Source organism: Odontesthes bonariensis, chromosome 22, assembly GCF_027942865.1.
Source record: "Odontesthes bonariensis isolate fOdoBon6 chromosome 22, fOdoBon6.hap1, whole genome shotgun sequence".
NCBI classification, from domain to species: domain Eukaryota; kingdom Metazoa; phylum Chordata; class Actinopteri; order Atheriniformes; family Atherinopsidae; genus Odontesthes; species Odontesthes bonariensis.
This window is the reverse complement of record NC_134527.1, coordinates 28916491-28944061: the sequence shown is the minus strand read 5'-3', so window position 1 is coordinate 28944061 and position 27571 is coordinate 28916491. Positions and strand designations below refer to the sequence as shown.

The 27571-nt window shown below is 43.3% G+C and overlaps 1 protein-coding gene across 1 annotated transcript; it reads right to left on the bottom strand.

Annotated features, from left to right (window-relative positions):
• Nucleotides 1-918: 918 nt before the first annotated feature.
• naa25 (N-alpha-acetyltransferase 25, NatB auxiliary subunit) lies at nucleotides 919-27571 on the bottom strand. The gene is made up of 24 exons (XM_075455937.1): nucleotides 27495-27571; nucleotides 24799-24884; nucleotides 22006-22144; nucleotides 21803-21921; nucleotides 21581-21655; nucleotides 21391-21498; nucleotides 19915-19993; nucleotides 18219-18330; nucleotides 16716-16805; nucleotides 16401-16573; nucleotides 16203-16315; nucleotides 15911-16118; nucleotides 12057-12146; nucleotides 11792-11972; nucleotides 7767-7866; nucleotides 7523-7674; nucleotides 7303-7428; nucleotides 6982-7219; nucleotides 6759-6882; nucleotides 6605-6670; nucleotides 6425-6522; nucleotides 6231-6341; nucleotides 5996-6136; nucleotides 919-2672 (listed from the first exon to the last, which is right to left on the bottom strand). The coding sequence occupies exons 1-24, from the start codon at nucleotides 27550-27552 to the stop codon at nucleotides 2550-2552; spliced, it is 2910 nt and encodes a 969-aa protein (XP_075312052.1). The 5' UTR covers nucleotides 27553-27571; the 3' UTR covers nucleotides 919-2549.

Genomic DNA, 27571 nt, shown 5'->3' with positions numbered 1-27571 from the left:
AGGACATTGTCTATCAAATTCAAGGCATTAATGACAGGTCTCTGACCAGTTTTACAAGCAGATATCCAAGAATGTGTCAAAAATACACTGATACAGGTCCTAGTTTTAGAAATGTACAGCTCAGAATGCATTGAAAATATCCGGCTGCAAGCTTTAGTAAACCTTTTTGTGCAGTTTCAAGGCTAAAAAGTGGTTCAAATGAACAAAAACTGGCCTAATAGGAGAACTCCATCACAAAAATATTCACACGAGAAAAAAATAAAGACATTATAAAGCTGAACAGTCTATAGTCAGAAGAATTGAAACCTTAAACAGGTTTAAATGTTCAGTTCTATGAAATTAATAAAAAATTCCTTTGGAAAAAACCTGCACATTAAAGTCTTGGGTCAAAATAAATAATGGAAGAGCCCTTTCTTACATATTTCCATAAATTAAAATGATCTTTCTTCAGATTAAAAGTGAAATTTTTTCTTGAAATATGCAAATTAGGTCAAATCTAATTCAATGAACACAAAAATAATGACCAAATTCCAACAAAAATAGATTTTTTTAACCATTTTTTTCCCCACAAAAAACAAATAACATTTGCACATCAAAAGAAAATAAAACAGAAAGAAAAATGGATTTCATGTAGAACCAAAATCTTTCTAAAAATGTATACTCTCAATTTCATTAAATAAATCAATTATCTGAGTTCATAGTTTAGGACAGATCGGGGTCAAATTTACAACATTAACAATGAAATGACTCATTTTCTATATCAAAAGTTCTAAAATGAAGTGGAAATGTTGCCGTGTTTGGGGTTTCTTTGCCGTCTCAGTGAGTTGCTGCTTCATGTCACAAAACAACCCACAGGAAATAACTTGTGCTGAAGAGGAACAAGCCTGAATGAAGATATGAAGACGACGCACAGCAACATTTTCACATTTAACCTTTTTATTTAAAAAAAGCTTCGACATTCCAGTGTTTCTGTTTTCCATTTTCTAACAAAAAGAGGGTGAGATGACACTCCAGATTGTCAACCATTATTCTGAACCTCAACAACACATGTAGTCAGATGACAAACGGCCACAGCTCCACTCGAACAGGCTCGACTCTTCAGAAAGTACAAGGCATTGATTAGCAGATGTGTAAGCGACCGTATGCACGACTATCAAGCTTTTTGAGGGGGGGGGGTTGTTGATTACTACATTTTCAAACTGCGTCAAATATTAAAACGGTAAAAGAAAAAAAAAAAAAAAAAGCACCAGCAGTCGCCCATCATCCCTCCAGAAGATGCTGCTGACGTCGTTTTGGGAGAAAGAGGCAGGAATGACAAAAACATGAACACAGGACAAATCTCGTTGTTTTCTACTGCAGCTGCTTTTAAAACACACTCAGGTCCTCTCACACACACACACACACACACACACACACACACACACACACACACTACTTCCAAAAGGCTGCCCCAGCTTTTATTTACAGTTAGGTCCAAATGTGAAACCCACCGCAGTGGGTTTGGGACAGAAGAACCGCCCCGGAGCAGAAGGACTACAAAACATACGCACGCGTGGGACAAATCTGTGTTTCTAAGTTTGCCACTACATACATGGGTATCCATTAGTTGCATAATGATGCAGGCGGCAGCGCATTTTTGGTGAACATTCACGTTAAGGTAGTCGCACACGGTCTCTTAAATAATCAGTCCCGCCTCAAAAGATGCCCGGAATCTCGTTTACAAGCACCACTTCTATTTAAAAAAAAAAAAAAAGGAAAAAAAAAGAAAAAAAGAAAGAAAGCAAAGAAAAAGAAAAAGAAAGAAAAATTCAACTTTTTAAAAAAGACGTCCTGCTATTTCGCTCATCTCTTTATAATACTGCGGCTACAGAGGTGGTTCAAAGCAACACACATGATACACAAAGCAAAGGAAAACGAGACAAAAGGATTCAGGAACGGGGAATCGGGAGTCCGAAGTCTCCCTGCGGGCAGCCGTGTGTCCAAAGAGTGCGTCAGATTCATGAGGAAAAACAAGCCATTCCTCACAGATGAAGGTTTGTGTCACTGCGATTGTTCTCAGTCAGAAAAAAAAAAAAAAAGGGTGAGAAATTACGAAGAAACTGACCAACAAACAGGATAGTGGTTTACTGTGTCTTATACTCTCATTTAGTCGAGTCGCTGTGGTCTTTCTTATGTACAATAATTTATTATATCCTAAAATGGCATATTCATTTATCCTAATTTGATCTAGATATATTTATTTAAAAGAGCGAGTCTTTTTGCCTCTTTGTCACCTTTAACTGCTGTAGAAATTCATGAGTTTACTTACAAGCTTATGTGCTATAAGAGTTGCAAATGTTCCAGAGGTGCAAGTTGACGTGTAAAAGAAGAAGAATTAACTCCAGACCGAGAGCTCAAAGACTTGAAAGGAGGTTGGAAGCGACGGAGCGCAGCGGTTCTGTCGGACCAGTGAGGAGGACTCGCAGGTTAGCTGGCGGGCTGACAGCAGGTGGGGGTGTGTGTGATGATGAGCGTACAGTCATCTTAGTCTGGGGGGTGTGTGATGGCGTTCAGATCTTGAGGTTCTTTATAGTTTCCGCTCTCTTTTTGAGCAGATCTCCCGCCTCCTGTAGCGAGCGCAGGTAGCTGCTCTGCACCTTGTCCATAGCAGCTTTCATAAACGACGCCTCGTCCTGAAACACAAGAAGACAAAGGGCAGACGTCAACACCACGTTGAAATAAACATTCAGATCTGATGGAGACGTGCCTGTTACATGTTCAGTTGAGTGGAGCGCCGGCTGCGGCTCAACTCGCTCGTTTAACTGGAACACCGTGCTCAGCTCACGTGCACAGGAGGGGAATAAGTTCAAGGCAGCCTGCTGCCTCCAACTTCCTCTGTGGGAGATGACGGTTCTGAATTTACTGCACAGACGCTGTCTTTAGGTCACCTGAATGAGGCTGCGGTGATAAAATCTGGATTTTATTAGAGCAGAGCGACAGTCTTGAAATGCTTTCAGTGACCATGAGTTGCCATGTGGAAACACACCTGCCATCTCACCTCACGTGAGCAACCATCTCCCTTCTCAGCAGGACTGCTAACCAGAGGTGGGTAGTAATGAGTAACATTTACACCGTTACATTTACTTGAGTAAGTTTTTGAAAAAAAAAAAAAAAAGGTACTTCTAGCAGTAGTTTTAAATCTCTATACTTTTGACTTTTACTTGAGTAGATTTGTGCAGCAGAAACTGTCCTCTTACTCCGCTACATTAGGCTACAATGAGCTGGTTACTTTTCTTCTTACCTCTTTGGTATTCTACGTGTCATTATTTTTATCCCCCCGCGTACGCCTCATTTTAATGTTTTATTCTGACAGAGAGAGACTTCCGCCAAAGGCTCTACCACCTGACTGTGTTCCACCAATCAGACGCAGCCGTGCAGTCTGGTCACGTGGCCATACTCGATCTCAGCGGCGGGACAGGTTAGCTTTAGCATTAGCAGTCGTAGCAAACAAACAAAGAAACAGATGAAAAATGTCAGAATCAACGGTGGGAAATGAAAACACAGACGAGTCCTCATACTGAAAGCATGTTTACCTTACAAAGAGTGAGAAACAGCAGCTACATTATGTGTCTTCTGTGTCAACCAAAACAAACGCACATTTCAGCAGAAACTCAACATCTAACTTGAGGAAACATGTAGCGCTAAGTTTCCTAAACTAGTTTATTTTTTTTCCCTGTGGATAGGTAAATATAAATATTTTTTAGGTCACACAGGTTTTAAACATTCCATAAGTCTATTAGCCTATTTTTTATTGAAGTTCTTAAATTTACCTGGATTATTTTAATTTAAGCCATTTTGTAATTAATTAATTTCAATTCATTTGATCAATTGGATGAACTCTAATTTGCTTAAAGATGATTATTTTGTATTTTTGTCTATCTGATTGAATGCTTGTGTTTACAAATAAATTAGATGTTATTCAACAGTTACTCAGTATTTGAGTAGTTTTTTTTTTACCAAGCACTTTTTTACTCTTACTCAAGTAATTATTTGGATGACTACTTTTTACTTTTACTTGAGTACAATTTTTGGCTACTCTACCCACCTCTGCTGCTAACACTTCCTGTGTAGGAAGCAGGCGCATCTGATCCCTCAGACAGGAAGCCGCTGTCAGATTTGAAGGATGTAAACACGCACTCTGGTCAACGGTAAACATGGCGTCAAAAGAAGAGGATACCATTTAGTTGACCTTAAGATCGCAACTGAAAAAAGCAGCGGCATCGTCGATGATATGCGAGGCCTTTAAACCAAGCAGATCGTGACAATGGCGAGTAAGACTCACTCCAAGCCCGCCACGCCCCCTACTGGTCACCTAAATGCAGCTTTATTGGGGTCAGCTGCATTCATTTACACTGTTTTTACAAAAAGTTGTAAAAACATGGAGGATTTGCGCAAGAACAGAGCGCATGAGCCCGTTTGGTCCAACGGACCGACGTGTTTGCATACGTTTTAAAAGTCCAGTTTCAGTGGCAGCAACAACAGTTCATGTTTCCTTCCACATGAACGTTTCAGTGTTTCTTCCACTGCTGCATTATTGTTGATACCCGCATAGATGAACAGCTGTGTTTCCATCCAACTGTTAAACAAACTCAAAGCAAACTTTTGAATTGTGCATCTGAACATCTTCATCAGCTGGGATATGGTTGAATACTCAAAGAATTGCCTCGTATGGTCCTTAACCTAGTAAAAACACATCCTGAGGTTGGGGAAAGATGGATCTGATCCCACACACCGAGCTGTAATGTGGCTCTGTAGCAGTGAAATTACAAATGTTCAGTAAATATTTTACAAAAAGTACTTTAGATACTTTGTCTGATGCATTCTCGTCACATTGTGTCACGGAGAACAAATCCTATACATCATTCAGTCGCGGTTTCTCACTCCAACCCTCCCGTCCTCGTTTTTATAGACATGAATGCAACTTAATGCAGCTGCATGAAAACAAGCATCCCTTTATTATCAGAAAGGATGAGTGAGCTAGTGGCTACTATGCTAAGGGAGCTATCTGCTCCCATCATGGCTGCCACTCGCATGACTCCTGCTCATTTAACACAGGAATGAGCAAATAAAAAAATGAAGCTGTGAAATGTCACCACATGTTGGTGGCGTCGGCTGTTACATGAGTGTGTAACACACAGTAGTTGTTGTTCACTGAAGAGGGAACTGAGTGTTGTTAACTCCCCAACGTACCCGTAGCTAATTCAGATGAGCTACATCTGCAGGTTTGAGTCCGTGTTGACAAATTAATGCACAGTGATCTGTTCTAAGAATGAATCCATCACACCTGGAGCGACATTTACAGGCTTACAGCTACAATATGTTCTTTTTTATGAATGTATTAATAAATATCAGGGTAAAGGTTATAATTTACTCAGAAAGCCGGAAATTTCAACCTCTGAAATGGTTTTATATCATATCTACAGCTTCTTTAGAGGCAGTTTGCAAACTGAAGCAGAGGTCTGAATGGGGTTACTGCCAGTTATTCACTGCAGCTTTGCTTTGAAATGGTTTGATCTGGAGCCCGACTGTATTCCATTACAAAAATGCACTTCACTTCTTGCCTCCTCCAGGGCATCATCTCTTGTAACGCATCACAAGCTGCACAAGGTGTGACATTAGCAGTATCAAAAACATGTTGTACATCAGAACACTCACCAAAATAATCAGTGACAATCACTGACATCTATTTACATGATAAACTGTCGTTTTGCAGCCATGTTTTGTGCAAAAAGTCCCAAAAGCTAAAAATTCTTGATTTTTGATGGGTTCCTACACGCTGTTACTTTTAAATTAATCTATTAGACTTCTTGTTTCAGATCAAATAGATAAAGAGAAAAGTCAGAAAAGAGATAAACATCACATATGTCTAGAGGCTCTTTCCCAGCAAATAGGACCGTTTGTGTGTCTTATCTTCTTTGGAACAACAGTGAAACTGCACTCATGTTTGAACACTAACCTGCGGGTATTCTTCCAAGGTTAGACTTGCCAGTTTCAGGGCCGTTATACCAGCCTCTTGCCCCTTTATATGCTCCAATGCCTGGGTGAGCAGGTCCTGCAACCCCCCCGTCAGCTCCTGGAACCCACACACCACCACCGGCTGCGAGAGAAGACAGTGACCACAACAGAGTGCCGTTACACAAGTCCACAGAGGGGTGTGGTCCTATGACAGGGACTAAAAGATGGAACTCTACCAGAACTGCGTTAGCATCCTTTTTCTTCTTTTTCTTCTTCTGTAAACTTGTCTTGAGTGGTCGGAGGATCTTGGCACAGTAACTCGCCATCCACAACACTATGCTCACCGTCTGTGCAGAACAACACCGTTTAATGTGATATGATGAAGGAAATGCAGACAGAAAGACTTTGGATGAAAGCAGAGTAGTTTCACCTCAACAAAGAAGATGAGGTTTTCTAAAAAGGAGGGCTGGGTTTTTAATTTGCTCTCATTCATTTCCAAACAATCTCCTTTGCATTTATTCAGTATTTCTGTGGACAGAAGAAGAGAGCATGAAGCACATCAGACAGAAGAAATCTTTGGTGTGACGAAGAAATCCGGCTGTTTGCTCACCTTGAAGCTGAACTACTAATGATTTGAAAGAGTTACAGATCTGATTTTGAAGCTCTGACGACTCATCTAGGAGAGTAAGAACAGGAAGCGTCAGGCAGAAAGGAAGATGGTGCGCTCTTCATCAAAGTTTCATGATACGGCAAACTCCTCTTACCGAGTCCAGCTGTCTCCAGCTCCTGCAGGTGGACTGAGAGCTGCAGGGCTGCAGCCTGACACTGACAGCTGCCAGTGGACAGAGCGGAGGCCAGGCGGGTGGAGGGGGGTCCCAGGAATGGATACTGCAACCAAAAGCCAATGAAACACATTGTATTTTAAGAGTTTGCACAATAAAGATATCCAGACGACATTCAGAGATCTTCACCGTGTGTGAAAGCTACCTGAATGCGTTTTTCTGCCACCTGTGCTGCTGTCTGCAGAGTCTGGTTGAGCTGGGAGAGCAGGCTGCTGAGGATGGAGGCTTTGTCTCCGACTCCGTTCTCGTTGGATATCTCAGAGTTCTGCTGTGTGTGTCCCAGTGCAGCCAGCGAGGTGAGCAGGCGCAGCATTAGAGAACGTATCCGCAGCCACACGGACTCCTCCTCCAGAGACTGACGCCGCTGTTCATCAGTCAGCTCTCTGTGGGAGGAAGAGGAGCCAAACATGCTGATTTGGGTCTCTTTTTCTTTTGCAAAACATATAATACCAAACATGATTGATACCTTTCTTTAGGGTCCCAGTTTGTAAATACAGTAAGGTCTCTGTTGTCCCTTAAACTATCCCAGGGGATGTCATCCTCCTCTGCAGACAAAGACATGGCCTTCACGCTCTCCTCCAAACTCAACACACTAAAAAAAACAAATGAAAACCGCAACATCAAAAACAGAACTGCAGCTCTACAGCACACCATGCTGTCACCTGGCAGGTTTTATACGTTCTTACATATCTGCCTCAAGGAACAGGTCCAGGAGCATCCTCTCAGTGCGGACCTGGGCAAAGTGCAGCGACTGGTTCAACCTGTTCCTGAGAGCAATGAACTCTGGGATCTTCTCAAACGCTCCGTACTTGTACGCCTGGATGATGTACTCTGAGGTCTACGGCACGAAAAGGAAACAGAAATGAGAGAGAGGATCACAGGGCGAGAGACGTCTCTGACACTAAAAATCGCCAAGTGGGAGAAACTTACATCTTTCTGGTTGGAGTGGAAAAACCTGAGGGAGAAGTTACATGACTGGGACGCTGCAGCAAACTGACCCAGAGACTCAGCGTAGCGCGTCAACAGAAACCTGAAAAACAAAAGCATGTCAGCACTAATCTGTCACGGGTGCTGGTCAGAACTCGTATTCATCCGGCATCTCAGGTCTTCCTTTAAGGAAGAGAAAGTTCCTTCACACAGGAGACGATGTCTCCCTCTTACGACAGACTGGAACACTCCTAGGTTATACGAACCAGGTTTCCATTCACTGGACCTTCCACCGACTGGTTTGAACTGAACAAACTGGCCTGCGTTGTGTTTCCAGAAGATGGTGACAGTCTGCTAACACTCAACAGATGAAGCAGTCATCCTAAAAACAACGATGGTGGATATTATGTCCTGTTTGGGAAGACGTTTCTGTCTACAACCAACTGAACTGAACAACAACCCATTCAGCCGCTACCGCCTTCTAAACATGGACTGGTCTACAGCTGAAGGAGAGGAGGAGCAGGCTGATGAAGAGTCAAAGAGGTCCTAGATGAGAGTTCAACAGGTACAACAGGAAGTAAGAGGTCCATCTGTGTCCCGTTTGAGTTTCTAATCATAATGAATTTTTCAATTCAATTCAACATTTATTTATATAGCACATTAAAACAGCCTCAGCTGATCAAAGTGCTTCACAACAGCAACTGCATCACAAGAGAGTCATCAATAAAATAGCAATAAGAATGACTTCATCACAGATAAAAATAAAATTTGAGATAAAATTAGCAATAAAATAACAATAACAGTAACACTAAAAGTAGCAAGCCAAGGTAAACTCCATTTCAGCTAGTGGAAGGCCAGGGAAAAGAGATGTGTTTTCAGTCTGGATTTTAACTGGCCTAAAGACTGAGAGGAGCTGACAGACAACAGGAGGCTGTTCCACAGTCTGGGTGCTGCCACAGAGAAGGCTCCATCACAGCCAACAGGAGCTGGTCAACTGACCTCAGTGCTCTGAGTGGAGTGTAGGGCTGCAGCAGCTCACTTAAAGAAGACGGGCCCATGGAGTTTAAACACTTAAAAACAATCCATAAAACCTTAAATTTCACCCAAAAGCCGACAGGGAGCCAATGAAGGGTGCACAAGACTGGGGTGATGGATTCGCGCCTCTTTGTTCTGGTCAACAGGCGGGCTGCAGCGTTTTGGACGCCCTGTAGACGCTGCAGAGAACCCTGGTCCAACCCTATATATAAAGAATTACAGTAATCCAAACGCCATGTTATAAATGCGTGGATTGCTCTTTCAAAATCAGCCCGAGGAAGATGAGATTTAATCTTTGCAAGAGTCCTTCGCTGGAAGAAGCCGGCCTTGATGACAGCGCTGATGTGCTTATCAAATTTAAACAGAGGGTCAACCATCACACCCAGATTCCTAACAAAAGGACGGCAGCAGGAGGACCGAGGGCCAATCACCGTCATGTCCATGCAGGGGATTACTTTGTCCGAACACCAGAATCTCAGTTTTATTTTTATTTAGGTTCAGAAAGTTCAATTTCAACCATGCCTGTACCTCCCCAAGACAATCCTGCAGCATTTTTACAGCGGACTGGCTGTCATTGGTGGTTACAGGCAAGTAAATTTGAACATCGTCTGCAAAGCAGTGAAAAAGGACTTTGTGCTTTTTAAAAATGGAACCCAGGGGGAGCATGTACAGGGCAAAAAGAACAGGTGCTAATATCGACCCTTGGGGAACACCATACTTGCGAGGAGACATACAGGAGGAGTACTGTCCAAGATTTACAGAAAAACTCCTATGAATGATGAAACCCACGTACAAGTTCAAGGCACAATACTATCACTATCTAGCCTAGAAATCTAGACGCCCTTAGCGACCGCAAATTGAATTTGCTCCCGGGCGCAGTCTAGTCAGTTGTGGTCGTTTTGCGAGGCTGAAAATCGAAACTTAATCAGGCCAATCAAATCGTGAGGCCGGCTCTGACGAGAGAGGTGCGACGTTTCAGTGTGTAGTTCCAGAGAGAGGTAAACAATGGCTGCGCCCAGCGAACAGTCTTTCGATTTAGCTTTGGCAGCGACTCTAGAAGATTTAAATATACATTTTTCTTTGCGAGACAAACAGATAACTGCACTTTCTTTGCACTTTCTTGAAAAAAAAAAAAAAAAGGACGTTTTCGGAGTTTTGCCCTCCGGGTACGGTAAAACTTTCATCCCGCTCCCATCTCCGGAGCACCGGCAGGTCATGTACTATTCTCGTAAAAAAACCTTAGACAAACTTTACAAATTCTGTTTGACTTTGCCTGTGTTTTCAACACTGGCACTCCAACCTGTGTTAATCTCTTGGCAATTGTTTGTTTTTCTTTCTGTCTTTCGAAGATATGAGCTGAATTTACAAGGCCGCCAGAAATCCTCATCTTCTTTTTGCAAAAACGGCAACTGTCGTTTACTTCCATTCTTCCACATTATTTGCGTACAGTTTCTACACTAACAGATTGGAGTGCCGGTATTGAAAACACAGGCAAAGTCGAAAAGAAAAATAATATTCTTTCCTCTCTGACATTAGACTACACTCCACCATGTACTTTCCGTCGCGCTGACGACGTAATACTTCTTCATCGCTCTGATTGGTTGTTGCGCCATCCTATTGCGTAGCGTTGAGTGCAGAGGCAACTTAAAGCTGCAGTCTGCATGATTTGTTGTTGTCATACGTAAAGTCCTCATTTTTGGCATTTTAAGAGTTTACATGATCTATCAGAACGCTTGAAGTTGAAAACGGTGACCTCCGTAGTCGCAAAATGCAAGAAATGCTTATTTTTTAACCGAAAAATAAAAAGTTATTCAACTTCCTGTCCCGCCCCATCAAAACACATGAGAACTCGTGCACGTCTACGTGCATGCCAGATGCGCCTACACGACTCCTCATTCATCAACTCACCTGTCATTTGCGATCATGGAAGACACAGTAAGTAGACTAGCCCGAAATGAAGTTCAATAGTCTAGATAAATAAGCGTGGGGACGAGCCTACCTTGTATCGCGCGTGCACAATCGGTGATTGACAGGCAGCAGAGCCCAGCTCGTAAACCTGATTGGTTACCTTTTACGGGTCCGGTCTGCAATTTTGTAAACAAACCTGCTGGCTTTGGAGGGACCTAGCGGGACATATAGGGGACCTAGAGAACTCATTTTTTTTGTATTGGGGTATTTATGTACTACTTTCAGAATCCCCAGACAGTTCCAGGCATTATGCTTGAAAAAGAGTTGCAGACTGCAGCTTTAACAGACAACCGTTTATCCCGCCCACACTGCTATCCAGCGTCACTAGACCCCTGTACAGCTTTTTGCTGTAGGGGTCTGGCTTGCTAAGCTAATCGCTTTCATGTTTTAAAGACAAATGTAAAAATGATAATATTTGCTTCAATAAAGTCATCCATGCTGCATGAATGAAGAATAAAGAGCCACAAACACAGAAAGTTGTTCCATCAATGAGAAAGTGACTCTGGAGCACAGATTTATGTTTGAAAACCGGCCGAACTCGTGCACCATCATCCTCAGCTTTAAGATTTACTCACGGCAGGATTGCATTTACCAGCATTCACATGCAGAGAATTCTTCCAGTTTTGCACTTTTTTATTGCCAGTGCTTCTTTATATCATATCTAAATGATATCTATAATATAATGCCCTGATAGGATGAATAAGGTAAATGTCATTGCAGCATCAAAGCGGGATTTCAGCCCCTTTTTCATATTTGAACAATCAAGTACTGGAAACACAACTGGAAGCTGTGATGGTTAACAATAAGGTGCAGTTTGTCAGTGTGGTCTGACTTATAGATAACCAAGTCTAAGATAAGGACAGAGTCAGTTAAAGGATTCAATGTTTCTGTAGACAAAGAGCTGAAGAAAATGATCATTCACTCTAATGCAGTTCACCAGAACAAGGAATAAAAAAATGAACAGGAATTCTGAGACGCTTGATAAATACAGGCTGTGATCAAGTTGAAAGTTATCAGGAACTGACCCGATGGTGTCGTGCTGCACATGTTTGGCATCCAGGCTGGAATAAAGGTCCACGACAGGCTCAAAGGCCCCCAAACGACAGTAGAGGAGCAGCAGCAGCAGCTTGAACTGGGCATTGGAGGAGCTGTGAGACAGACCCTCCTGAAGAAGACCCAAACACTGCCACACCATGTTCTCATCCTCTACACACACAAACAAAAACACAGGTTTTCACAAACAGGTTCCCTGAAAGTTAAATAAAAGTGGAATAAAGCGGAGAAACGTACCCGTGTCAGTCCAGAGGTCGACATACACGTGAGCTGCCATGAGGCAGTACATATCAGAGAACTGCAACTCCGTCTTCAGGGCATTCTTCCCTGTTAAACACACATCAAGTTACAGATTTAGAAGCCTCTCAGGAAAATATCAGTAAAAATTATTTTCTAAATCTTAAACATCTGATACCTAATAAGAAACACAATTAACTCGTGAAAATAATCAGTCGAGTGAGAGCTTGAGCAGCTTGCTGCTACAGACACGTCGGTTAACATGTTTTTGATATTTGATGTTAACCATTTACGTTTTTTACTGTTACACCCCTCTGCTTTTTGCAGATGATGTGGTTCTGTTGGCTTCTTCAGGCCATGACCTTCAGCTGCGGTTCACAGCTGAGGGTGAAGCAGCCGGGATGAAAGTCAGCTCTGCCAGATCTGAGGCCGTGGTTCTGAAAAGGTGGAGTGCTCCCTCCGGGTCGGGGATGAGTTTCAGTATCTCTGGATCTTGTTCTCAGTGATGGTGAGTTGGAGTTAGAGATGGACAGACGGATTGGGGCTTCATCAGCAGTAATGAGGGTGCTGCTTCGGTCCGTTGTGGTGAAGAGGGTGCTGAGCCGGAAGGAGAAGCTGTCAGTTTACCGCTCCATCCTTGTTCCAACCCTCAGCTGTGGTCACAGATCTGGGTAGTGGCCCAAAGAATGAGGTCGTGGATACAAGCGGCTGAAATGAGGAAATGAGATGGGGGGGGGGGGTTCAGAGTAGAGCCGCTGCTCCTCCACACAGAAAGGAGTCAGCTGAGGTGGTTCATCTGGTTAGGATGCCTCCTAGTTGCCTCCCTTTGGAAGTTTTTAGGGTACGTCCAACTGGGGGAGGCCCCGGGGCAGAACCAGAATTCACTGGAGGGATCGTATATCCCATCTGACCTGGAAACGCCTCCGGATCCCCGGATGGGAGAAGCTCCACAGCCCGCAGGTAAAACACTCTTCATTCTGCACTTTATGGCGCTGCAGTAAATGGTGGGACAGGTTAGTCGTGCTCCAACTGTTGGTTGGAACCGGTTTTCAGATGTGTCTCCAGAAAACAATCCTCCGCTGCTCATCTGCAACTTTGAGCCAAAACCATCTCCAAATAGCCCACCAGCTCCTCTTCAACAACCTGCCTCCCGTCTGTGCGTCTCCATGTTGCTGCTGCAGGATGAGGGGGGAGGTTGTGCTACCAAGTTGTGATAGTCAGGGAGAGGAGAAATAGACCAACTAGAGGCCCTCTTCGTATAACTAACACTACATGACCTCCATCGATAGATATGATCTAATTCCTATACCTCGTATGAAATTTAAAAGCTCGAGGTAAGGCCCAGCTCTAATCCTGGACACAGGAGGACACTGGATGGTCTCCTGACTAAAAACAATAAGCTCAGGGCCACAGTTCTCCCTGGAAGGACATCATCTTAAAATGGGATGTGGTCCCTGGAATTATTTGCATACGAGCTTGATCTGATCATTCCCATTTTCAGCTACAGAACAGCTGGATGGGAACATGCAATAAAAATATGTTTATTACTGTACAGCGACACCTTGAGTGGTCAGTTCTCTTGATTTAAAAACTAATCTAGGATCCAATAACAACCAGTAACAGGGACGTACAACAGGACTAACATAAAGAAGGTGCTTCTCAGTCCTAAAAACAGAAGCTCTGCAAACCTTAAAAGCCCCTTTCACACTGAGGAATAACCCGCGTTTAATCCGCGAATTTAGCGTGTCCGCTGTTGTGTTCACACTGCCGACCCGGGCTGCCGCGTCAACTCGACTTTAGACCCGCGTCGGACCGTAGTCTTTTTGCCGAGCCGAGTTTGGTGTGAACGCAATCGACGCGGGTCGGACGTGGGCGTGGCGTAACGTGAGGAGTTTAAAAGACAGAATGGACAGCTGATTCAGAACAACAGGACAGGTGAGGACAAGTTTTACTCTGTTTTAGCCTACATCAAGTTCGAGACATTTTTTAATATGGCCAACTGGGGAGAAAAGGAGGTCCGCGAGCTCCTCAGCCTCCGAGCAGAGGACGTTATTTACCGCCACATTTCGGGGACTATAGTGCTCTTGTATTCTCCACATATGTTCTTCGGCGGCATCCCACGTTGTAACCATCCACACCCCGTAAAATAACATCTCCATGAACTGCATATACAATTGCAAAAACGAGTCCTCAAGGTGTATTTCACCCTACCTCCGACGCATGGCTTGTACCTACGTCATTGTACACGCCCAGCATTTTATGTGTTTCGTGTGACGCTCTGCCACTAGGCAACGCCCCCTGAACTCGGCTTCAGGCGACACGGGTCACCAACACGCCAAGCGTTCACATTACTCGACGCGGGTCGAAGGTGCAATTTGGACCCGCTAAGGTAGCGGGTCGCAGTGTGAAAGGGGCTTAAAGTGATACTCCGGAGTAGATTCAACCTGGGGTCATTTGAACCGTGATATCCAGCCAAGTAGCCCACCCGCAGTTTTTTCGATATTGGCTGAACATCAGCTGAGTTACTGAGTTATCCCGAATAGCTTCGTACAAGGGTTAATGGATCCTGGTCCGTATCTCCAAAATTACCACACTAAAATCACATGCCATGACACCAAACTTCTACAGTAGTACAAATATGGTCTGTACTCACCAAACGATGCATTTGGAAGTTTGAAAATAGTCCAGGAGTTTATTATTATCAACACAAGCCTGATAGCTTCTCTGCAGCTAAAGCTGCGTCGACGTCACTTCAGGGAGCTGGGAGCTTCAAAGTAAGATGAGGGTTGATCTACTACTGTAGACAACAAAGTATATGCTATATTCTACATGTTTTTTTTATGAATTTTTATGTTGTAGAGTTGTGAAGTTATTTTATCAATGGAGAAACTGAGCAGCCTTGCTTTGTTGTCTACAGTAGTAGATCAACCCTCATCTTATTTTGAAGCTCCCAGATCCCTGAAGTGACGTCGACGCAGCTTTAGCAGCAGAGAAGCTATCAGGCTTGTGTTGACAATAATAAACTCCTGGACTATTTTCAAACTTCCAAATGCATCGTTTGGTGAGTACAGACCATATTTGTACTACTGTAGAAGTTTGGTGTCATGGCATGTGATTTTAGTGTGGTAATTTTGGAGATACGGACCAGGATCCATTAACCCTTGTACGAAGCTATTCGGGATAACTCTGTAACTCAGCTGATGTTCAGTCAATATCGAAAAAACTGCGGGTGGGCTACTTGGCTGGATATCACGGTTCAAATGACCCCAGGTTGAATCTACTCCGGAGTATCACTTTAAGGAACTTGTGCTTTGAGCCAGATATTTAGTTTCTCAGTTGAGGGGGGGGGGTTTCCTGTGTGGTTTATTGATGTTAAAGCTGGGTGGTGTTATAAATGACTTTTTAAAAGAAAAAAAAAAAAAAAAGAGGAAGCAGTGATGGAGAGAGCAACATATGAAAGCAGAAAATCACTATGGAGGTCTCAGATTCAGACCTCCTTACTACCTGCCATCTAACAGCCATAAAACAGTTGATCAAGAAGAACATGCCGACTGTGCGGCTGTCTCAGGTTCATCTAAAAGCAAAGAAAAGGCCCTTTGTTGTTCGTATGGGTCCACAAAGTAGAAACACACAAACAAGATTTCAATCCTGGAGTACGCGGCAGAAAAGCACCACTGATGTAGTAACGTGGTGCTGATCGTCATATCAGTGTGTTAATTCTCACTTTAACTGCTGGAGCAGACCTGCATGCTTCGGGTGATGAGCAGCCAGACTTCACGCCTCTCTGCCCAGATTTTCCACAAAAAGTTTAAAACACCACGAGGTCTAAGACTGAATAAAAGTGACGCTCTTACCAAATTTGAGCCCATGACGATAGTGAGCCTTGAGCTCCGCGATGAGACTCAGTTTTCCGCTGACGTCGAGCGAGTGATGCAGCCCAAGCGCTCGACTCAGCTGACACACACACAAATGCCTCTGCAGTGCTTTGGTGTCCTCCGGGAAGGTAGATCCCTCCTCTCCCTGCTCCCCCAGGGGCACCGCTTCGCTTAGATGGTTAATGAACTGGGGAGTTAAGCAAAGAGGTCCGTGTTTTACAGCCAAACCAATCACTTCACAAGAAGCAGTGCTACTGTGCGGTGGTCTTACCTGAATGTGCTGGTCCGGAGGGAGTAGATGAAGGTATATTTTTAAGTCGGTGATGCAGCAGGGCTTGTCTCCAAACCTCCCGAAGAACTGCACCATCAGGTCTAAAGGCTCACCTGTTCAAAGCCAAACAGCATACGGTCACAGAACAGCAGCAGCATCTGGCAAATGTACAGCGAGCGTTAAATGCGAGTGTTTTACCGAGCAGGCTTTCCTCAGGACAGCCTCTTTCTCTCAGCCTGTGTATTAGTTCCAGCCGTGCTAAGTAGGGGCCTCGAAGAGAGCGCGACTCTTTGCCGTCCTGCTCCTTAATTCTCTCCTCCACAAACCTCACCACCTCAGCCACAGCGTGATGAACCGGACCCTCCGAGCAGCTGGAGATGCACATAAAACACACCGATCAATGCTGGATTGAATTTTAACGATCAGTTAGGAGAATCACCTCCTTCCTCATGCCAAGCTCCGTTATTTATCTTCCACAAGCACAAACCTCCCAAATCAGAAAGCTCTACTCACTGTTCGCCTTCTTCTGGAGGGCTCCACGACTGGTCCATCAGGTGGAAGAGCGAATCAAAGTATGAGGGATAGAACTGCCAGTCATCAGGGCTACAAACACAGACACACATCTGTCTCAGCTGTAATCTACGGCAGACTGTCAACTTTCAGACGTGATGGATTCACAAACAGGTGCCATCGAGATGTTTCATTTCTAATCTTTTGATATATTTGGAACAAATGGTTCTGGGCAGTGAAATGCTGGTTCAGAGCCAGAAGTTCACTTAACTTGGAGCCACCAGCTCTGAGCAGGGAAGATTGGCTCCAGAGCAGGAACGGCAGTATTTCTACATGCAAAGGAGTCCAGAAGTGTGGTCCTCTTTCTAAAGTCCAGCGTATACTGATGAAAGATGACCATGTGAAAGAGCCGTGGCTAAAAACTGTAGTCTCGATTGTGAGGGCTGACTTTTTCTGGATGAACGATTTTGTGATGCAAATGTATCAGTCTTTTGAACGCATATTGTTCTAAGAAGCAAAACGCTTTATTTTTGTGGCCCCAGCCAACTAGCCGGACTACCTTCGTCAACGCCAAAACGAGGCTGGAACTCCGCTCACAGGACGCAGCGGGGGGTAAGTCAAATTTAATAAATGATACTGCTAATATGGGATATCATACAGCTTCATGTCAAAAAAGAGGCAAACTATCCCTTTAAGCTTTCTAATCAACTCTTTAATTTCTCATCTTCTGAAGCCACTAAAAACATGAACCACACACATGTGCTGCATCAGGTCATGACGGGTAAAGATAGAAATCTGTGAGCAACACGAGAAACAGAGAACACAAACTGGACTGGGGTCCTCTACAGTAATCCAGAATACTGAAGAACGAGGTTCAAACGTTTACAGTGACACGGTCTCTGAAGAAAACACCAACTGCTTCTGAGGTGGAGTCTCAGGAAGTGTTGGCGAGGTCGGCAGCAGCTGAAAAATGACGTACTTTTGAAATGAAAATCAGAACAGCTCGTGAAATGAGGAACTTTCAAACAAAAAGTGGAACTAAAAGAAATACCAGGGTTGTGTTTTAGGGGAGTTTTACACGTGCTGGTGACATCAACCATCCTAATATATGCTCCCAGGAAAAGAAAGAAGGGATTGAATAGCTTGAAAAGGGGGACTGAGGAGCTCTCCTGAGAGCTACACACCTATATTCCATTTCATTTATTTTTCTTACAGCATCGACACCTTTAACAGGAAAGCTGAAGTGACCAAATAATCTGCTGACAATCAGCACGCTCAGTCAGCCCATTAATCCGTTTCTCATCCAGTTTCAGTGCTGATGTTTACACATTCGAAGCTTTCTAATCCTGTTTGCTGGTGCTACAGTCATGATTCAACCGATCAACCTGCACTCACACCCTCTGAACCAAACACCGCACAGGAGAATCGGAGATCTTCGAGCTCATAAGCGCGCTCTCAGACAGCTTTTAACGTCCTCTCAAGGCTTGAAATTGTAAGCTTACTCACTTTTTGAGGAGCAGCTTGTGGGCCAAGGCGTTACATTCCGGCCAGCGTTCCAGTCGCCGGTACAGCATCATACACTTGCTTTCTCTGCTCTGCAGCTCACTGGTCAGCTTCTCTGTGAAAGACATACGACAGAACGAGATGAGAGGAAGAAGAACGGGGACAAATGCTGAAAACTGATGCAGTAATGTGGTCGTGTAGAACCATGAATGCTAGAATTAAAAGTAGGGCCGGGCGAGTTAACTAGTTATTATCGCGTTAACTTGTTAATTATTTAACGCCGATAAATATTTTATCGCGCATTAACGCAGGTTTTATTATTGTAAAAGTAAGTTGAATGCATCACATTCACACAGTTACAGCAAACACAACGAAGCATGGAGTGATAAAATAAAAATAAACTAGCAGGTAACATCGGTCCTCGGTCTCTGTGGGAAGCTCACGGAGCTAACCGGCGCTATTTCCTGTTTTACTTGTTTCAACATAAAAGTACGTATTTCAAAATATTTTTTTAAAAACTCCTGCATTTAGAGCCAAGTTGAATTGTCTTCTCACCGTAGTAGTTCCAGTCTAAAATATCACTTAAAGCTGCAGTCTGCAACTCTTTTTCAAGCATAATGCCTGGAACTGTCCGGGGATTCTGAAAGTAGTACATTAAATACCCCAATACAAAAAAAAATGAGTTCTCTAGGTCCCCTATATGTCCCGCTAGGTCCCTCCAAAGCCAGCAGGTTTGTTTACAAAATTGCAGACCGGACCCGTAAAAGGTAACCAATCAGGTTACGAGCTGGGCTCTGCTGCCTGTCAATCACCGATTGTGCACGCGCGATACAAGGTAGGCTCGTCCCCACGCTTATTTATCTGGACTATTGAACTTCATTACGGGCTTGTCTACTTACTGTGCCTTCCATGATCGCAAATGACAGGTGAGTTGATGAATGAGGAGTGGTGCATCTGGCGTGCACGTCTACGTGCACGAGTTCTCGTGTGTTTTGATGGGGCGGAACAGGAAGTTGAATAACTTTTTATTTTTCGGTTAAAAAAATAAGCATTTCTTGCATTTTGCGACTACGGAGGTCACCGTTTTCAACTTCAAGCGTTCTGATAGAACATGTAAACTCTTAAAATGCCAAAAATTAGGACTTTACGTATGACAACAACAAATCCTGCAGACTGCAGCTTTAAAGGCAAAACACACAACTGATAGCAGCAAGTCATTCAAGGAAACAGACAGTGGAGCGAGGCTTCTACATAAAAACTACAGAAAGATGCTGATGTTAAAAGTGTGTTTGCACAACAAATGTTATGGCACTTTTCATATGGCAGCATATTTAAAATAAAACTAAATGCTAAACTGAAACTAAAATGCTTTGAATTAATTTTTGGATTTTGCGTACAAATACGATTAATCGAAATTAATCAGGGAAATCATGTGATTAATTAGATTAAAACTTTAAATCATTGCCCAGCCCTAGTTAAAAGATATCGTAGTTTTCACACTTTACCATCACTGACTGGTTTACGGACATTTACAGGGATGGTGATTAATGTGATATGAGACATAAATCAATTCAAATTACGGGAAACAAAGACTGCGAATCAAGAGCATGTCACACTGGAACAATATGGAGCTGGCTAAATTTAGACGTGCCATTCACATGTTTCCAGTAAAAGTAGCACAGCAAACACATCCACCTACCCCCCAGTGGACCCCGGATCACTTCAAGAGCCTCTTCACACTTTCCCAAGCGCTGCAGGATCATGAAATACAGCTGGACCTACAGCCGCACACGAAAAGACAAAAAACTGATTGTAAATAAAAAAAGTCAGGTCCTCAAAATCTAATTTGACAAAGCAGAAAATATGACAAGTCTCAGACCGAATGTGCTCTGACAACATGGTGTTAAACCAGTTTACTGGACAGGGCCGACTTTGGGGGTCAATTCAGATGAAAACTTTAGATGGGAACAGATCACATCATTTATCAAGGGATGCTGATACAGAACGTGACTCTGAGCACTTTAAAAAGCATAAAAAGAAGAAAATGTGAGTCTGAGAGCGACAGAAAAGCAACTTTTCATTTGCTCCTTGATACTGTGAACACATTAAAAAAGGCCAAGAAAGGGCGTCGTTCATCTATAATAACATCTAGGAATTTATCAACTTATCTGCACATTAACCTCTGCTTTCTTAATTTTTTTTAAAAATTTAACCTTAACTCTATTTAACATGAAGTAAAATGGCACTTTATAGTTACTCTATGGTGTTTAGATATCCTAAAAGGCATTTATTATGTTGTATTGCATTTAAAAGTTTTGGTTCTGGTTACATGGGTCAACTGACTTAAGGTGGTATGTAGAAGAATATATTTTCAAAAGGTTTAAATCTTTGTGTTTTTGGAGGAATTATCTGAATCATGGGCCTATTTTAGCTTACCTGACTCCCGCCCTCTGGTATTCGCATACCATCTGGGACGAGCCCACAACCAACATGATTTCAAATGGGGCGATTTTTTTCTAAAAGTCGTGCATGTGATTGGATGAAGAATCTGTCCGTCATCTTGACTGACACGCCACTGCAGCCACTCCCAATGACTCAACCCGTGACGTAGCTCAGAGCTTACCTGACTCCCGCCCTCTGGAGCATGAATGGGCGGCCATAACGCCGCCCTTTCATCCAAAGTCCCACCCAGCGATTAATCATTGGCTCTGATTATTTTCCTAATCGGACGAAACGCATATGACTCCCAGGCTCCTCAGATGGTTGTGTGAGGAAAGGGAACGCCCCCGCGTGTAGTTGGTGAACGCAGCCAGATGACGTGAGTCAGGTTATATTTTAGCAGCTTTATGAAGCTCATTTGTTTCTCAGCAAAACCTCGGCTAACCTGAAAATATTGGGGGAATAAAACTCATATTTAGGCTGTAAAAGGAATTTGTGACTCTAAAATTAAATCAAATTGAGGCTAATTGGTAAACTAAGGCTTGAAAAAAATTAAATAATAAAAAATAAAATTTGAAATTAAGAGCAGTTTTGAAAATGACTTTTTTGGGGGGCATTTTACCTTTATTCAGACCAAACTGTAGAAGTAGAGAAGAAGTACTGTAAAGAAAGAAAGGTCCAGCCAGAGAAAAAATTATATTTTTACACTCCCAGAACTTACAGACGACATACTCACCTCAGCCTCTGCTTCAATCTTCTCCTCTTTCACCATTTTCTCCACCATGCGTTCAGCCAGCGGCAGGAACATCGTTTGGGACAGTTTTTCATCTTGTGCCGAGATTGCCTTGGTAACGAAAGATTTGGTAAATTTCATTTCCAAGGCTATGAAGTTTTCTTAGAAAAGGGTCTTAAAAGCCGGCCCCTACCTGCATCACCAGACTCATGACAGACCAGAAGTAATAAGGATTCTTGGGCACAATTTTATATAAAGCCATTCCTGCCTGTGAAGAGAGTGAAAACAGTCGTTAACACCCTCATCGTAGCTCTAAATATGAAAGCATCTTATCAGCTACGAAGGGAACGCAACAACAGCTGTTGGTCATGTGAGTTGCGTGTTTACATCCAGGTGTGAAGGTGAGGTTTCCCACCTGCTGCATCTTCTTGTATTCTCCCACACGAGCGTAAGCCATGAAGAGGTGAGAGTGATACTCCTCGCTCAGAGGGACCTTTTTTACCGCCGCCTCGTACAGCTTGGTGACCAACTCCGCTGTGAACAACGAGCACAATCTTTAACAACGCCGTCACTCCAGCGTGGACACCAGCCTGCAGCTGTGAGTGCACGTATACTCACGACGATGCATCTCTCTGTACAGTATAGTCAGGGCCTGAAGCGAGTTGTCGTCGGTGGGCTCTAACGTGGCCACCTCGTGGGCCAAAGTGAAAGCTTCATCCTGCTTTCCCGTCCTCTGAAGGCCGATAGCCTTTAGTACCTGGAAGGAGAAGGACAAAGACACAGAGTTATAGAAGCCTAGTTGTTAGTGGAGACAGAGGGTGACATAGGCTACATTTACACTGCAAGTTTTGATGCCCAGATCTGATTTTTTGCCTAAATCCGATTTTTTTTAATGTGTGGTTACACGTACTTTAATAATGTGACTCATATCTGATTCACGCGATTACACTTGCCTATCACCTGAAAGATTGCGCATGCCTACTTAAGTGTTTACCAAACTCTACTGCTAGCAAATGGACTACGTTGACATAGGTGTGATGCTAGTGTTGCGGTACATGAGAAGTTCGCCCAACATTGGCAGAGAAGGAGGAAAAGGGCCATTATTGCATCCTGTGCACACGCGGCAATTATTGCTTCCTCAGCTGTTCAGAGGAGTGTCTGGGTGCGAGACCGATCCCAGGACTGGTGGGAGAATGTTGAGGCGGGCTTTGATGAAGAGCAGTGGGTCAGCAATTTTAGAATGAGCTGACAAACTTTTGATATGCTGTGCGAGAGTTTGTCCCCATTCTTCTCCTACCAAGACACCACATTTCGTCGGGCGATTCCACTGAAAATGCGTGTCGGTGTCGCTCTTTGGTGGCTCGCAACAGGTGCAGGCTGTTGCACATTGGCTCACCTATTTGGCATTAGCAACGCATCAGTGTGCCTGATTGTAAACAACTTCTGCCAAGTCGTGCGAGACGAGCTGTGGCATCGGTACATACAGCTTCCACGAGCTGATGAGCTACAGACCGTCCTCCGAGGTTGACGTGTGGAACGCAAATGTGTAAGAATATCCGATCTGCCTGTTTACACGGCGGTCGCATTGTCACATATCCGATTCGTATCTGATAAATTTCCACATTTGAAGGAGGCCTGTATCCGATCTCAAAATATCCAAATGCATGCATCCTTGTCCTATTTACACGGTCAAAAAACATATCCGATCTGTGTCACATGAGAGCAAAAAAAACGGAATTGGGTAACATTTAACTGACAGTGTAAATGTAGCCTAACTGAGCCACACACACAAGATTAAATTGATGACTACAAACTTAAGCTTATACCTATAGAATATGCCTTTTTACTGGAGATACTGGACAATAAGGACATGAGGCGAGGTGGTGGCTTTTATGGGAAGTGCAAGAGCGGTAACAGGTCGGTAGATACTTATAGACAAGATAAACCACACTAAGGGTTCTAAATCGAGGCCCTCGGATCAGATGTTCAGAGACGTCCGCATCCCAAAATATAAAGCCAGAATGCAACCGTGTCAGAGCATTAATGAATGCTAACACCGTAAATCTAACTGTCCTCTTTAAAAACAGATCTTTACATCAAATTCACTCTGAGAGGCAATAAGGACAAATTTTTCAAGATTTGGATGCCCTTTCTGGATTATTTCGACAACATTACTGATGTGACAAACTGGGAATAAGAGATTACATATTTCTGCATATTTCGGTGAAGTGCCTTTTTTTTTTTCCCCCTCTTCAACCACGGTTAATTTATTAATTTATTTTTTTAATTAAGTTATTATATCTTGCTCCATTTCATTTCAATTACAATACTTTTTTTCTGTACTTTGTCTTTTTTTTTTTTAAGAGGATCTGGGAATACGGGATGGTGAGTTTTTCTTTCAATCTGTACATTTGCCCAATCTGTGATTTGTATGTGTTTAACAAAAAATGTTCAATAAACAATTTAAAAAAACAAAAACCCTGATCTTTATATTTCAACAGCAAAGGCACCAACAAAATAACTGATTACATGAGAAATATAGTGAACACTCAGACCATCTAAAAAGGTGTTCAAAAATAAACAAAGAAAAAACAAATCATCACCTCTGCATCAATAAAGCGTTTCAACATGGATGTGAAGCTAAAACAACAGAACATCCGTATGACTTCATATTCCTCTCATTTTCTGGCCTTTTAAAGACTTAATATCAGCAGCTGGTGTTTGTGAATGTCGCCGTACGAACCCCCCCCCCTCTGAAATCACTGTAATTACACAGTTTTTCTGAGGTCAGATTGAAAAAGCTGATGTATTTGCATAATTTGCATCTAAACCAAACGCATGAAGGAAAAGTGTTAAAAGTGTTTGAGCCGCACCTGAAGCTTTTGATCCACCAGCCTTTTATCGAACACACCGTAACATGTTTGCTAGCTGGATATAAATTTTCCATGGTAAAACAACATGTTATGAGAAAACTGCAACTCTAAGAGGGAATTAAAGGTTTTGTGGGTTTTGTGGGTTCTTCAGCTTCTCACGACCTCAGGTAAAGTCTGAGGAAGTACTTCAGGACTGAGAGACTTCAGCCTTTCGGGTACCCGTTAATCAGCACAAGAGTGTGTAAATTTGATCTCAATTTGTTGTCAATAAACATTAAAAGTCAGGACATCAGATCCGACATTACCTTACAAAATTATAGAATTTTCCCTTTCAAATCTTGTAATAATAGGAGCTGAATAACAAGTAGGTAATCATCAGCCGTTCAGTATCGGTGTGTCTTTAAGGCTGACTGTACTGTGTGTTAAACAGCGGCTTAATTGTTCTGTCATCGTTTACGAGGAAAAGCGATGAGGGAATGAAAGAAAGAAATCAGCCTTTTCTTCAATCAGTGGACGAAAACGTCATGCAGTCACCCACCTTGGCACAGTGCAGGTCCTTATGTTTCTTCAGCAGTTTGTCTGCCTGCTGTATTGCCATTTTATTGTTGCCATTATCCAGGTAATCTGGGGAAAAAGAACAACATTGTAGTAATTCTGATTGAGAGAGAATCACATTCATCCATGCAGAGAAACTGCTTCATAACATGGTTACGTTTATCCAAGTGGAATAAATAAATCTACAGTAATCAGGATTATTTGTTGAAAGCATTTATATTTATTTATTGATCTTTGGAGAACAACAAAAAAAAAAAAACCCAACAACTTGAATTTGCTGCTCTTCAGACTTTGACGCTTAAGCGTGAGCCAAAGATTCTTTTTCCATCATCTTAGTTCGAGCACAGCTAAACATGCCACAGCCTGGCAAGATTTTGGGCTTTTCGGAAGGGTGCATCGCTGCTTGGAAAGGGGTGCACTGCAGCACAGAAAGTATTTTAATCACCGTTAGCTTATTTCCACTGTGGTTGTAAGCCAAAACCCAACTGGCTGATCAGTCCCTGACCAACGAAGGGGATAACTACAACAAATCATACATGTAAGACATGTAAGATATGTGGTGAATTATAAAAATACTGTGCATACTAACACGAGTTTGTTGATTAGTTAGCAAACAAAAGGTCATTTTTCATCAGACCCTCTCCAGCTCCTCCTGAGGGATCCAAAGACACTCCCATGCTCGAAGGGATACACAATCCCTCCACAATCCCATTTGGACGTGACAACGACGCATCCAAATCCGATGCCTGAATCCCAACTGCCGACTCGTTTCAATGTGGAGGAGCAGCAGCTCTTCTCTCCGCCTCGTCTCTAAGGCTGGGCCCTGCCATCCTCTGAAGAAAACTCAATACAGCCGCTTATATCTGCGGAATCACTCTTTAGGTCACTTCCCGAATCTCACAGCCACAGGTGAGGCTCGGAACGAAGATGGCCCAGCAAATCAAAAGCATTGCTTATTGGCTCAGCTCCACCTTCACCACAACGGACGGGAGCAACGCCAGACCTCCTGTCCACCTCCTGTCCACCTCCTGTCCACCTCCTGTCCACCTCCTGTCCTCCTCCTGTCCACCTCCTGTCCACCTCCTGTCCACCTCCTGTCCACCTCCTGTCCACCTCCTGTCCACCTCCTGTCCACCTCCTGTCCACCTCCTGCTCCTTCCTACCCCCACTCACCGACAAGAACATGATGTACCTGATCTCCCCTTATTAAGGCAAAGATTCACCTTGACCCAGTGCTCTCCATTTGGCCTCATTTTTTCCAAAAGAAATAAAAATTATGAATATTTTGTTTTGAGTTCAAGCCTTCATGGATTTGGTACTTTTCTTTGCTTAATATCACAAAGAAATATCAATTATAGTTGTTTAGAAATTCAAAGTTAATTTTGCTGACTTAAAAGATGAAAATATTGTTTTCAACTGATTTTATGATGACTAAACTAAGCCATTAGTTGATGTTCTAGTTGATTTCTAACCATACCTCCATCTTTCTTAATGGCTGGCCATTGTTGCAGTCTGTAGATGCAGAGACACGTTCAGACAGACCTTAGCTCAGCCTCCTCAGGACAGCTGGGTGCCAAAATTAACTGCACCAGACAGCATGCTGTGATTATGTCATGTCTATTCTCTCTGTTCAAACTGTCATCACAGGAGATAAAAGTTGCCTGAAACCCACAGAACTGAGAGAAACCCTGACATAGCAATGCTGTCAAACTAAGCAGCAGTAAAGCCGAAACATTGCTCAGCAAGGCATTTAATTTAGTACGGAGACTTTTCTTAAGTGTTTGTATTTTAAAATGAAACTTTTCGATTTAAAAGTTGAATGCTACTTGATAAAATGCGACAAATATGCTGCCTCCATCAACACTGATCATTTTTTAGGTAATTGCAAAGCTAACAGTTAGTATGAATGAAAGAGAAACGGAAACAAAACAGATTTTATGTTTTTTTTTTTTAACATATCCCTGAATAGACACTCGAAATAAGTCAGTTATATCCGTTACTTAGCTGTCCGAGCAGCTTGCGAGCTGTGACAGCTCCATATTAGCTAGCCAGCTCGTGCAGTTAGCTTCCAGCATTGTCCTTAAACTGTTATGATGCTAATGCTAACTGAAGGCTAAGTATTTAATACTCGGCTAAAGGAGCCATCGCTTCAGAGTGCACGCTGCATTTACAACTTGTTTGTATTTGTGCACCAATGTCGCACAAATACACACATTTTTTATTTTTTTTTTATATCCAGCCGCAGCGTGTCCGTGGACTGACAGGCTGGTTGCCTGACACATTAGCCAGCTGAGCTAGCTGTCAAAGAGCGACCGTTAGCAGAAGGAGAACACACTTCGACTTTGAGAAGGAGCTCCACCGGACAACAAAAATGTCCACACCTTGTGGTGCCGCAACGCCACCGAGATTGTGTGTAGCTTTAAAATGGGGATGCACGGTTTCATACAGGCATCCGCCGCGGCTACAGTACCCTTCCCCGGCTTGGTGTCAGGCTGGGTAAGGTGCACTGTCATCGGTGGCTGCAGGCAGCAGAGTCCGCGGCTGGAACTGGAGGGGCCGCATCGATGCCCCTCGAGCTTCGGTAGCCTCCAGTTTAAACACACACCCCGGTACAGGTCACAGCCATGTTCCCCAAACCTCCACACATAAATAAAATGCGTCTCCCCATTGAAAGCTTACCGTATATGGGTCTGAGTCTCCTGTCGTTGGGGTCTTGCACATGGCCTCTCGCCGCCATGGTGGAGTTTACCTGATGG

Excerpts from the sequence above, each read along its gene's own strand:
- naa25 (XM_075455937.1), bottom strand. The coding sequence starts at position 27,552 with ATGGCGGCGAGAGGCCATGTGCAAGACCCCAACGACAGGAGACTCAGA. Across the intron at positions 21,922-22,005 it reads GTACAGAGAGATGCATCGTC|CGGAGTTGGTCACCAAGCTG; the intron begins GTGAGTATACGT and ends CGTTGTTCACAG. Across the intron at positions 7,675-7,766 it reads TCCACTCCAACCAGAAAGAT|ACCTCAGAGTACATCATCCA; the intron begins GTAAGTTTCTCC and ends TTCGTGCCGTAG.